The 14483-nt window shown below is 41.2% G+C and overlaps 1 protein-coding gene across 1 annotated transcript in view; it reads right to left on the bottom strand.

Moving 5' to 3' along the window:
* The window catches only part of LOC128694085 (uncharacterized), a 30745-nt gene extending 18002 nt beyond the window's left edge, over positions 1 to 12743 (bottom strand). Inside the window, exons 1-3 of the mRNA XM_053784069.2 lie at positions 12686 to 12743; positions 6855 to 6983; positions 3485 to 3500 (exon numbers count right to left, since the gene is read on the bottom strand). Coding sequence (XP_053640044.1) covers positions 3485 to 3500; positions 6855 to 6974 — 136 coding nt within the window. The 5' untranslated portion in view covers positions 6975 to 6983; positions 12686 to 12743. The remainder of the gene's footprint in view (positions 1 to 3484; positions 3501 to 6854; positions 6984 to 12685) is intronic.
* Between the last annotated feature and the right edge of the window lie 1740 nt (positions 12744 to 14483).

Here is a 14483-nt window from a genome sequence, read left to right as displayed (position 1 = left end):
TGTGTAATGTACTACTGTGTAGTAGTGTACTACTGTGTAAGAACATAAGGAAGAAGGAACACGGCAACAGGTCTACTGACCCATGCGGAGGAGGTCCATGTCCCCCCCCCGGATTAGCCCAATGACCCCTCTCCCGGATTAGCCCAATGACCCCCCTCCTGGATTAGACCAATGACCCCCCTCCCGGATTAGACCAATGACCCCCCCCCGGATTAGACCAATGACCCCCTCCCGGATTAGCCCAATGACCTCCCCAGTCCGGTCACATCCACTCAAGGAAGGAGCACGGCACCAGATCCAGCAGCACAAGCTAGTCAGGTCCAACTCACACCCACCCACACCCACTCATGTATTTATCTAACCTATTTTTAAAACTACACAGCGTTTTAGCCTGAATAACTGTACTCGGGAGTTTGTTCCACTCATCCACAACTCTATTACCAAACCAGTGCTTTCCTATATCCTTTCTGAATCTGAATTTTTCCAACTTGAAACCATTGCTGCGAGTCCTGTCTTGGCTGGAAATTTTCAGCACGCTATTTACATCCCCTTTATTTATTCCTGTGACTTTGTAAATGGTCCAAGTCGGACCGAAACGTCGTCGTAAGCTTCTCTCTTTTATGTGCGGGTTATTTGTGTATCGTTCCAGTCACGGTATTGTGCTTTTTTATCCCATTTATACACCTCGATCATATCCCCCCTAATTCTACGCCTTTCGAGAGAGTGCAGATTCAGGGCCTCAGTCTATCCTCATAGGGAAGATTTCTGATACATGGGATCATCTTTGTCATCCTCCTCTGTACGTTTTCCAGATTATTTATATCCATTCTGTAATACGGTGACCAGAACTGAGCAGCATAGTCTAAATGAGGCCTAACCAAGGATATAGAGTTGAAGAACAACCTGAGGACTTCTATTATTTATACTTCTAGATATGAAGCCAAGAATTCTGTTAGCTTTATTGCGAACACTTGTCTTGGTTTTAGATTACTGCTAACCAGAACTCCTAAATCTTTTTCGCAGTCAGTAGTATTAAGATCTACATTATTTAGTTTATATGTGGCATGGTTATTTACCTGTCCAACATTTAGAACTTTGCATTTGTCTATATTAAACTGCATCTGCCACTTCTCCGACCATTGCATCAGTCTATTCAAATCATCCTGGAGTGCTCTAGTGTCCTCATTAGAATGAATTGGACGGCCTATTTTGGTGTCATCAGCAAATTTGCTTATGTCGCTATTTATTCCCTCATCTATGTCGTTTATGTAAATTGTGAACAACAACGGGTCCGACACTGACCCCTGAGGAACACCGCTTGTGACGTGCCCCCATTCTGATTTCTCCCCATTTATGCAAACTCTCTGCTGTCTATTTGTCAGCCATACCTCTACCCAGGAAAAAATTTCTCCTATTCCGCGTGCCTTAAGTTTCCTCAATAGCCTCTGGTGTGGAACTTTATCGAAAGCCTTACTGAAGTCCATATACACAATATCATATTTATTACCATGATCTACCTCCTCAAACACCTTAGTGAAAAAAGTTAGTAAATTCATAAGACAGGAACCCCCCTTTGTAAAACCGTGTTGAGATTCATTAATTAATCTGTGCCTATCAAGATGGCTACGAATTGCTTCGGCAATTATTGATTCCATAAATTTTCCCACTATGGAGGTAAGCCTTTTGGTCTATAGTTCGAAGCCAAGGACCTGTCACCTGCCTTGTAAATAGGTATTACATTCGTCATTTTCCACTTATCAGGCACTATGCTAGTTTGTAGTGTATGTTAAAAAGATTAGCCAAAGGTATGCTAAGTTCCTCTTTACATTCCTTTAACACCCTTGCAAACAGTTCATCAGGACCTGGGGATTTGTTAGGTTTTAGTTTCTCTATTTGTCTGAGGACCATGTCACTAGTTACCGCAATCGTGCATAGTTTATTATCGTCCTGTTCTACATAATCTACTATTTCAGGAATATCGCTAGTATTTTTCCTGGGTGAAAATTGAGAGGAAGTAGGTATTGAGAATTTCACACATATCCTTATCACTGTCAGTGATCTGACCAGAGTTTCTCTTAAGTGAGCCAATCTTGTCCCTAATCTTACTTCTGTATACCTGAAAGAACCCTTTTGGGTTAGTCTTTGAATCCCTTGCGAGCTTAGCCTCATAATCCCTTTTTGCTTTTCTTATTCCTTTCTTTATTTCTCTCTTTAATTGAATATATTGATTTCTTAACTGCCCATTCCCTCTTTTGATACGCCTATATATGCCTCTCTTTTGACCAATGAGATGTTTTAATCTATTGTTCATCCATTTGGGATCATTTTTGTTAGATCTAATTTCCCTACTCGGAACAAAAGTTGTCTGGGCAGCTAGAACTATGCTCTGAAAAACGTCATATTGGCAACCAAGATCACCTACCTGACCCTGTAGTGGTGTACTATTATCTAATGTTGTACTACTGTGTAGTGGTGTACTATTTTGTAATGTTGTACTACTGTGTAATATTGTACTACTGTGTAATGGTGTACTACTGTGTAGTGTGCTGCTGTGTAATGTACTACTGTATAGTGATGTACTACTGTGTAGTGGTGTACTATTATGTAATGTACTGTTAAATGGTGTACTTACGTCATGTTGTAACTTCAATGATTCATACCAAGACTTACGTCATGTTGTAACTTGAACGATTCACACCAAGACTTACGTCATGTTGTAACTTCAATGATTCACACCAAGACTTACGTCATGTTGTAACTTCAATGATTCACACCAAGACTTACGTCATGTTGTAACTTCAATGATTCACACCAAGACTTACGTCATGTTGTAACTTTAATGATTCACACCAAGACTTACGTCATGTTGTAACTTCAATGATTCACACCAAGACTTACGTCATGTTGTAACTTCAATGATTCACACCAAGACTTACGTCATGTTGTAACTTCAATGATTCACACCAAGACTTACGTCATGTTGTAACTTGAACGATTCACACCAAGACTTACGTCATGTTGTAACTTCAATGATTCACACCAAGACTTACATCATGTTGTAACTTCAATGATTCACACCAAGACTTACGTCATGTTGTAACTTGAATGATTCACACCAAGACTTACGTCATGTTGTAACTTGAACGATTCACACCAAGACTTACGTCATGTTGTAACTTCAATGATTCACACCAAGACTTACGTCATGTTGTAACTTGAACGATTCACACCAAGACTTACGTCATGTTGTAACTTCAATGATTCACACCAAGACTTACGTCATGTTGTAACTTGAACGATTCACACCAAGACTTACGTCATGTTGTAACTTGAATGATTCACACCAAGACTTACGTCATACTATAACTGAACAAGAGAGGTATTACATCTAACTACAGCAGTCACAGGCACTGAGGCTCCTCAACCACAAAGGAACACCACGGAACCTTGAACGTTAAGGAAGCACAGAGGACATGCTACTTACGCTTCACGTTCCTTCCCTGTGTTGTGGCAGCACAAAGATATAATATTTTTTAACGTTCGACCTACACCAAAAAAAAAAAACGTAAATATTAATCAGAACTTAAAAATTACTGATCACTTTCAAAATACTGTGATGTGTGTAGTCTCCTAGCAGTATATGTAGTCTCCTAGCAGTATATGTAGTCTCCTAGCAGTATATGTAGTCTCCTAGCAGCATATGTTGTCTCCTAGCAGTATATGTAGTCTCCTAGCAGTATATGTAGTCTCCCAGCAGTATATGTAGTCTCCTAGCAGTATATGTAGTCTCCTAGCAGCATATGTTGTCTCCTAGCAGTATATGTAGTCTCCTAGCAGTATATGTAGTCTCCTAGCAGTATATGTAGTCTCCTAGCAGTATATGTAGTCTCCTAGCAGTATATGTAGTCTCCTAGCAGCATATGTAGTCTCCTAGCAGTATATGTAGTCTCCTAGCAGTATATGTAGTCTCCTAGCAGTATATGTAGTCTCCTAGCAGCATATGTAGTCTCCTAGCAGTATATGTAGTCTCCTAGCAGTATATGTAGTCTCCTAGCAGTATATGTAGTCTCCTAGCAGTATATGTAGTCTCCTAGCAGTATATGTAGTCTCCTAGCAGCATATGTAGTCTCCTAGCAGCATATGTAGTCTCCTAGCAGTATATGTAGTCTCCTAGCAGTATATGTAGTCTCCTAGCAGTATATGTAGTCTCCTAGCAGTATATGTAGTCTCCTAGCAGTATATGTAGTCTCCTAGCAGTATATGTAGTCTCCTAGCAGTATATGTAGTCTCCTAGCAGTATATGTAGTCTCCTAGCAGTATATGTAGTCTCCTAGCAGCATATGTAGTCTCCTAGCAGCATATGTAGTCTCCTAGCAGTATATGTAGTCTCCTAGCAGTATATGTAGTCTCCTAGCAGTATATGTAGTCTCCTAGCAGTATATGTAGTCTCCTAGCAGTATATGTAGTCTCCTAGCAGTATATGTAGTCTCCTAGCAGTATATGTAGTCTCCTAGCAGAATATGTAGTCTCCTAGCAGTATATGTAGTCTCCTAGCAGTATATGTAGTCTCCTAGCAGTATATGTAGTCTCCTAGCAGTATATGTAGTCTCCTAGCAGTATATGTAGTCTCCTAGCAGTATATGTAGTCTCCTAGCAGTATATGTAGTCTCCTAGCAGTATACGTAGTCTCCTAGCAGTATATGTAGTCTCCTAGCAGTATATGTAGTCTCCTAGCAGTATATGTAGTCTCCTAGCAGTATATGTAGTCTCCTAGCAGTATATGTAGTCTCCTAGCAGTATATGTAGTCTCCTAGCAGTATATGTAGTCTCCTAGCAGTATATGTAGTCTCCTAGCAGTATATGTAGTCTCCTAGCAGTATATGTAGTCTCCTAGCAGTATATGTAGTCTCCTAGCAGCATATGTAGTCTCCTAGCAGTATATGTAGTCTCCTAGCAGCATATGTAGTCTCCTAGCAGTATATGTAGTCTCCTAGCAGCATATGTAGTCTCCTAGCAGTATATGTAGTCTCCTAGCAGTATATGTAGTCTCCTAGCAGCATATGTAGTCTCCTAGCAGTATATGTAGTCTCCTAGCAGCATATGTAGTCTCCTAGCAGTATATGTAGTCTCCTAGCAGCATATGTAGTCTCCTAGCAGTATATGTAGTCTCCTAGCAGCATATGTAGTCTCCTAGCAGCATATGCTGTCTCCTAGCAGCATATGTTGTCTCCTAGCAGCATATGCTGTCTTCTAGCAGCATATGCTGTCTCCTAGCAGCATATGCTGTCTCCTAGCAGCATATGTTGTCTCCTAGTCGCATATGCTGTCTTCTAGCAGCATATGTTGTCTCCTAGCAGCATATGCTGTCTCCTAGCAGCATATGCTGTCTCCTAGCAGCATATGTTGTCTCCTAGCAGCATATGCTGTCTCCTAGCAGCATATGCTGTCTTCTAGCAGTATATGTTGTCTCCTAGCAGCATATGTTGTCTCCTAGCAGCATATGTTGTCTCCTAGCAGCATATGTTGTCTTCTAGCAGCATATGTTGTCTCCTAGCAGCAAATGTTGTCTGCTAGCAGCATATGTTGTCTCCTAGCAGCATATGCTGTCTCCTAGCAGCATATGTTGTCTCCTAGCAGCATATGTTGTCTCCTAGCAGCATATGCTGTCTTCTAGCAGCATATATTGTCTCCTAGCAGCATATGTTGTCTCCTAGCAGCATATGCTGTCTTCTAGCAGCATATGTTGTCTCCTAGCAGCATATGTTGTCTTCTAGCAGCATATGTTGTCTCCTAGCAGCATATGCTGTCTTCTAGCAGCATATGTTGTCTCCTAGCAGCATATGTTGTCTTCTAGCAGCATATGTTGTCTCCTAGCAACATATGCTGTCTTCTAGCAGCATATGTTGTCTCCTAGCAACATATGCTGTCTTCTAGCAGCATATGTTATCTTCTAGTCGCATATGCTGTCTTCTAGCAGCATATGTTGTCTCCTAGCAGCATATGTTGTCTCCTAGCAGCATATGTTGTCTCCTAGCAGCATAACTCGTCTCATGATTAACATGTTAGTTTTCCTGATGTAAACAGGACACATCTTACGGGAACAACTGAAAAATGGCAGTTTTATACACTCTGAACACTGACAATTTATTTCCTAAGTTATAAATCTACATAAGCTAGTGTCAGCCAGTGGCTGACTTGCATACTTCACATACAGCAGGTCCTCGAATAACGTCGTTTCGTTATAACGTTGATGAGAAAAATAATCGATTACAACGAATACAAATTACCGTAAAACAAAAATTCGTACAGTATACGATAATCATACAAATGCATGACAAACGATGAGGTACGACAACGCTCAGCCAGTCAGCCATATTTGTTATTGTTTGTTGTTGAATTGCGTGACGGTAGGAGGAGCTCCTTACAATTTTCACTTTGCAAAACATTTATTCCATGATTTAACCCTGTTGCAGTGAGTACTAAACGTGCACTGTGCACCCCTAAAGGTGCACTGTGCACCATTAATGTCTGTGGCCACAAAAAAAAATGTGACATTAGAGACAAAACTAGAAATTTTCTTTATATCAATTAGCCTATGGTAAAACTGGTTTCGTTATACGTCGTTTCGCTTAAATTCGCAGTTTCCGAGAACTTATCGGCGACGTTAAGTGAGGACTTACTGCACATATTTCTGCTGGTAGTTACGGGTTGTAAAGCAACTTAAATATATGTAATTATTGATGCTGTACGAGAGAGAGAGAGAGAGAGAGAGAGAGAGAGAGAGAGAGAGAGAGAGAGAGAGAGAGAGAGAGAGAGAGAGAGAGAGAGAGAGAGAGAGAGAGAGAGCAACATACCTGTGAGAAGAGCATGATGGGGTCCAGAGAGAAGGATGACCGTGCCTGGGGTGACGACGATGACTCCGCCCCCAGCGTCACCACCACCGTCACACACACCATAACACACACTCGTAGCATCCCGTCTCCCTGTAACACCAAACGTAACACAACACATATCACCACACGTAATACTACACGTAACATTCTAAGCTGAAAAAAGATCCACTAAGCAACGTATCACCCACTGTGTGTTATAAAGCTCCGCTGTGTGTTATAAAGCTCCACTGTGTGTTATAAAACTCCACTGTGTGTTATAAAGCTCCACTGTGTGTTATAAAGCTCCACTGTGTGTTATAAAGCTCCACTGTGTGTTATAAAGCTCCACTGTGTGTTATAAAGCTCCACTGTGTGATATAGAGCTCCACTGTGTGTTATAAAGCTCCACTGTGTGTTATAAAGCTCCACTGTGTGTTATAAAGCTCCACTGTGTGTTATAAAGCTCCACTGTGTGTTATAAAACTCCACTGTGTGTTATAAAGCTCCACTGTGTGTTATAAAGCTCCACTGTGTGTTATAAAGCTCCACTGTGTGTTATAAAGCTCCACTGTGTGTTATAAAACTCCACTGTGTGTTATAAAGCTCCACTGTGTGTTATAAAGCTCCACTGTGTGTTATAAAGCTCCACTGTGTGTTATAAAGCTCCACTGTGTGTTATAAAGCTCCACTGTGTGTTATAAAGCTCCACTGTGTATTATAAAGCTCCACTGTGTGATATAGAGCTCCACTGTGTGTTATAAAGCTCCACTGTGTGTTATAAAGCTCCACTGTGTGTTATAAAGCTCCGCTGTGTGTTATAAAGCTTCACTGTGCGTTATAAAGCTCCGCTGTGTGTTATAAAGCTCCACTGTGTGTTATAAAGCTCCACTGTGTGTTATAAAGCTTCACTGTGTGTTATAAAGCTCCACTGTGTGTTATAAAGCTCCACTGTGTGTTATAAAGCTCCACTGTGTGTTATAAAGCTCCACTGTGTGTTATAAAGCTCCACTGTGTGTTATAAAGCTCCACTGTGTGTTATAAAGCTCCACTGTGTGTTATAAAGCTCCACTATGTGTAACAAAGTCTCAGCTTGTGTAACAAAGTCTCAGCTTGTGTAACAAAGTCTCAGCTTGTGTAACAAAGTCTCAGCTTGTGTAACAAAGTCTCAGCTTGTGTAACAAAGTCTCAGCTTGTGTAACAAAGTCTCAGCTTATGTAACAAAGTCTCACTCACGTCACTGTCTCTCTCAAACCACAGTGTCTTGGTAACGAAGGACTGGAAATAAGACTGGATATAAAACTGGATATAAGACTGGATATAAGACTGGATATAAGACTGGATATAAAACTGGATATAAAACTGGATATAAGACTGGATATAAGACTGGATATAAGACTGGATATAAAACTGGATATAAAACTGGATATAAGACTGGATATAAGACTGGATATAAGACTGGATATAAAACTGGATATAAGACTGGATATAAGACTGGATATAAGACTGGAAATAAGACTGGATATAAAACTGGATATAAGACTGGATATAAGACTGGATATAAGACTGGAAATAAGACTGGATATAAAACTGGATATAAGACTGGATATAAGACTGGATATAAGACTGGATATAAAACTGGATATAAAACTGGATATAAGACTGGATATAAGACTGGATATAAGACTGGATATAAGACTGGATATAAGACTGGATATAAGACTGGATATAAGACTGGATATAAGACTGGATATAAGACTGGATATAAAACCGGATATAAGACTGGATATAAAACCGGATATAAGACTGGATATAAGACTGGATATAAGACTGGATATAAGACTGGATATAAGACTGGATATAAAACCGGATATAAGACTGGATATAAGACTGGATATAAGACTGGATATAAGACTGGATATAAAACCGGATATAAGACTGGATATAAAACCGGATATAAGACTGGATATAAAACCGGATATAAGACTGGATATAAGACTGGATATAAGACTGGATATAAGACTGGATATAAGACTGGATATAAGACTGGATATAAGACTGGATATAAGACTGGATATAAGACTGGATATAAGACTGGAGGGAGTATGGAGGAGGTGAGTGTTCAGATATTATGTGAGTGACCTTGTTAGCGGACGGGTCTATGAAAGATGAGGTGAACCACAGAACTGATGAGGGGGAAGAGATGGGTGGTGCACAGAGGCATCTGTAGAGACAAGGAACTTTATGAGGCACTAAGTTCCCTCGTCTTCTAATATCATGTTGTTAGGTAAGACACATATGCAACAGTTAGACAACTTTATTCCGAAACGTTTCGCCTACACAGTAGGCTTCTTCAGTCGAATACAGAAAGTAGGCAGGAACAGTAGAGATGTGAAGGCGATGTAATCAGTCCATCACCCTTAAAGTCGTAGAATTTGAGGTTGTCAGTCCCTCGGCCTGGAGAAGTTCAGTTCCATAGTCAGGAACTATCTGAAGATCAAGCGACAGTGCGGAGACTTAAATACTGTCGGAAGGAGAGGTGCAGGGTAGTAGTAGTAGTAGTAGTAGTAGTAGTAGTAGTAGTAGTAGTAGTAGTAGTTGTTCTAATATCATGTTCAGTTTTCCACTATAATCTATCTTGTCACATAATTACTATCACATTTACTTTGTTTATTTCGGAAAGTGAAGTCCAGGATCTTTAATTAAATGTGATAGTAATTATAGACAAGGTAGATTATAGTGGAAAAATGAACATGTTATTAGAAGACGAGGGAACTTAGTGCCTCTTAAGTGTTCCATAGCTGGATCGCTAGCGCACTCAGCTCCCACACTGAGGTGTGGGGTTCAATCCCCGGTACGGGTGGAAACATTAAGACTTGTTTCCTTAAGACACCTACCGTCCCTGTTCACCCAGCAGCAAAATAGGTACCTGGATGTTAGCCGACTGGTGTGGGTCGCATCCTAGGGGACAAAATTGACCCAATTTGCCCGAAATGCTCTGCATAACAAGCGTCATTCTATATAGTAGTATGTCATTGATGTCAGCTAGGCCTGTATACCTTGTACATGTACTTGTAGAAATATTATTATTTATACATGTATGAGAGTATAGTGGTACCAACACTCTTAACAGTATGGGTGTGAAGCATGAGTTTTGAATGTTGCAGCGACGAGGAGGCCGGAGGCAGTGGAGATATCGTGTCTGAGGGCAATGTGTGGTGTGAATATTATGCAGAGAATCCGTTGTTGGGAGATTAGATGGAGGAACGGGATTACTAAATGTATTATCCAGAGGGCTAAGGAGAGGTTGGTATGGTGGTGTGGACATTCAGAGAGGATGGGGCAAAATAGAATGACTAGAAGTATGTATAAATCTGTGGTGGAAGGAAGGCGGAGTAGGGGTCGTCCTAGGAAAGGTTGGAGAGAGGGGGTAAAGGAGGTTTTGTGTGTGAGGGGCTTTAACTTCAAGCAAGCAACCGTGTGTGAACGTGTTTGGAGTGAAGGCAAATGGTTTTTATGACTTGTGCTGTTGGAGTGTGAGCAAGGTAACATTTATGAAGATGCTCAGAGAAACCAGGACTTGAGTCCTGGAGGTGGGAAGTACAGTACCTGCACTCTGAAGGAGAGGTGGGGATACTGCAGTTTAGAGGTGTATCTGAGCTATGATGTCAGCTCACCTCTGGCAAAACAGTGGTGGAGTGAGTGATGGGTAACATGTTTCTTCTTTATCGGGTCACCCTTCCTCGGTGGGAAACGGTCAATGTTAAACAAAAAAACTTGGGTTATCCTATATTTTATTATATTTTATTAACACATCGGCCGTCTCCCACCAAGGCAGGGTGGCCACCAAGGCAGGGTGGCCACCAAGGCAGGGTGGCCACCAAGGCAGGGTGGCCACCAAGGCAGGGTGGCCACCAAGGAAGGGTGGCCACCAAGGCAGGGTGGCCACCAAGGCAGGGTGGCCACCAAGGCAGGGTGGCCACCAAGGCAGGGTGGCCACCAAGGCAGGGTGGCCACCAAGGCAGGGTGGCCACCAAGGCAGGGTGGCCACCAAGGCAGGGTGGCCACCAAGGCAGGGTGGCCACCAAGGCAGGGTGGCCACCAAGGCAGGGTGGCCACCAAGGCAGGGTGGCCACCAAGGCAGGGTGGCCACCAAGGCAGGGTGGCCACCAAGGCAGGGTGGCCACCAAGGCAGGGTGGCCACCAAGGCAGGGTGGCCACCAAGGTAGGGTGGCCACCAAGGCAGGGTGGCCACCCAGGCAGGGTGGCCACCAAGGCAGGGTGGCCACCAAGGCAGGGTGGCCACCAAGGCAGGGTGGCCACCAAGGCAGGGTGGCCACCAAGGCAGGGTGGCCCACCAAGGCAGGGTGGCCACCAAGGCAGGGTGGCCACCAAGGCAGGGTGGCCACCAAGGCAGGGTGGCCACCAAGGCAGGGTGGCCACCAAGGCAGGGTGGCCACCAAGGTAGGGTGGCCCGAAAAAGAAAAACTTTCACCATCATTCACTCCATCACTGTCTTGCCAGAAGGGTGCTTTACACTACAGTTTTTAAACTGCAACATTAACACCCCTCCTTCAGAGTGCAGGCACTGTACTTCCCATCTCCAGGACTCAAGTCCGGCCTGCCGGTTTCCCTGAACCCCTTCATAAATGTTACTTTGCTCACACTCCAACAGCACGTCAAGTATTAAAAACCAAATGTCTCCATTCACTCCTATCAAACACGCTCACGCATGCCTGCTGGAAGTCCAAACCCCTCGCACACAAAACCTCCTTTACCCCCTCCCTCCAACCCATCCTAGGCCGACCCCTACCCCGCCTTCCCTCCACTTTAGATTTATACACTCTCGAAGTTATTCTGTTTTGTTCCATTCTCTCTACATGTCCGAACCACCTCAACAACCCTTCCTCAGCCCTCTGGACAAAAGTTTTGGTAATCCCGCACCTTCTCCTAATTTCCGAACTACGAATTCTCTGCATTATATTCACACCACACATTGCCCTCAGACATGACGTCTCCACTGCCTCCAGCCTTCTCCTCGTTGCAACATTCATCACCCATGCTTCACACCCATATAAGAGTGTTGGTACAACTATATTCTCATACATTCCCCCTTTTGCTTCCACGGACAAAGTTCTTTGTCAGCACAGACTCCTAAGTGCACCACTCACCCTTTACCCCTCATCAATTCTGTGATTCACCTCATCCTTCATAGACCCATCTGCTGACACGTCCACTCCCAAATATCTGAATACATTCACCTCCTCCATACTCTCTCCCTCCAATCTGATATCCAATATTTCGTCACCTAATCTTTTTGTTATCCTCATAACCTTACTCTTTCCTACATTCACTTTTAATTTTCTTCTTTTACATACCCTACCAAGTTCATCCACCAACCTCTGCAACTTCTCTTCAGAATCTCCCAAAAGCACAGTGTCATCAGCAAAGAGCAGCTGTGACAACTCCCACTTTGTTTTTGATTCTTTATCTTTTAACTCCACACCTCTTGCCAAGACCCCGAGCATTCACTTCTCTTACAACCCCATCTATAAATATATTGAACAACCATGGTGACATCACACATCTTTGTCTAAGGTCTACTTTTACTGGGAAATAATCTCCCTCTCTCTTACATACTCTAACCTGAGCCTCACTATCCCCGTAAAAACTCTTCATTGCTTTCAGTAACCTATATTTAGTAAATAAAATCCCCTTGAGCGGAGCTAAAGAGAAAGGGGCACTTAAAGTGAAACAGAATAAAAGAGGAGGAGTTAAGGTGATCAGAAAGAGGGAGTATTAAAGGGATAACTCACCTTGGTTAGTATGGAAAAATGGGTAGTAATGCCGAAGCAGTGAGCGGAATGCCAACAGACACAGTCTGACGTTTCTGCCTTCATTCCCAGCCTTCTTATATCCCTGACACTCCTACACTCCTAATGAAGTCATTGATGGCAAACTTTCACAAATAACACAGGTCGAACTTACTGGCTGATGAATCTTGAAAGGAACTCACCAACATTACCCTGGATCACGGGGTTGGACGCACATTTTGATGCAACATTACTGGAAAATATTGGTTGAGGCGAAGTTTGAAATGTGTGCTCACAAGGAGGAGAAAAAACACGTCTGTGTCTACATAATTTTCAGTTATTTATTTACCTAAAAATAATAAATTTATCTCCTTACGTGTGTGTGTGTGTGTGTGTGTATATATATATATATATATATATATATATATATATATATATATATATATATACATATATACATATATATATATATATATATACATATATACATTTTATTATTCTTTTTTTTTTATTATAACACTGGCCGATTCCCACCAAGGCAGGGTGGCCCGAAAAAGAAAAACTTTCACCATCATTCACTCCATCACTGTCTTGCCAGAAGGGTGCTTTACACTACAGTTTTTAAACTGCAACATTAACACCCCTCCTTCAGAGTGCAGGCACTGTACTTCCCATCTCCAGGACTCAAGTCCGGCCTGCCGGTTTCCCTGAATCCCTTCATAAATGTTACTTTGCTCACACTCCAACAGCACGTCAAGTATTAAAAACCATTTGTCTCCATTCACTCCTATATATATATAAATACATATATATATATATATATATATATATATATATATATATATATATATATATATATATATATATATATATATATATATATATATGTCGTGCCGAATAGGCAGAACTTGCGATCTTGGCTTAAATAGCAACGCTCATCTTGCCATATAGGACAAGTGAAAATTTGTGTATGCAATAATTTCGCCAAAATCATTCTGAACCTAACGAAAAAAATATATTTCACTGTGTTTGTTTAGTATTAAATTATTGTAAACAAATCTAAAATATATTTAGTCGGGTTAGGTTAATATAAATTGCTCTTGTTATAATAAGGTTAGGTAAGTTTTCTAAGATTCTTTTGGTGCAAAATTAAAAATTTTTACATTAACATTAATGAAAAAAATATATCTTTAAACGTATAAGAGAAAATTTTAGAAAGGACTTAATTTTAAATGAGTTCTTGCTAACTGACCAGTTTTACATATTCGGCACGACATATATATATATATATATATATATATATATATATATATATATATATATATATATATATATATATATACTCATTTCAAGTTAAGTCTTTTCTAAAAATTTATTTTATACGTTAAAAAATATGTATTTTTCATTTATGTTAATTTAAAAATTAATAATTTTGTACCAAAAGAACCTTAGAAAACTTACCTAACCTTATTGTAACAAGCGCAAATTAATTTAACCTAATGACTGATAAATTAGACACATGTGCAACTCTTGGGTATCTTTATTGAGGAAACGTTTCGCCACCACACAGTGGCTTCATCAGTCCATACAAAGGAAAATGGTGAAGAACAGGAGGAGCTCGAGGTAATCAGTCCCTTACCCATGAGTTGATGTGGTCAGTCCACCAATCTAGAAAAGCATATACTTATCATGGGAAAGGGACTGATTACCTCAAACTCCTCCTCTTCTTCACCATTCTCCTTTGTATAGACTGATGAAGTCACTGTGTGGCGAAACGTTTCCTCAAAGATACCCAAGAATT

The sequence above is a fragment of the Cherax quadricarinatus genome, chromosome 43 (assembly GCF_038502225.1).
Source record: "Cherax quadricarinatus isolate ZL_2023a chromosome 43, ASM3850222v1, whole genome shotgun sequence".
NCBI classification, from domain to species: domain Eukaryota; kingdom Metazoa; phylum Arthropoda; class Malacostraca; order Decapoda; family Parastacidae; genus Cherax; species Cherax quadricarinatus.
Note: the sequence above shows the minus strand (reverse complement) of the source record. Positions and strands in the feature narration are given on the sequence as shown.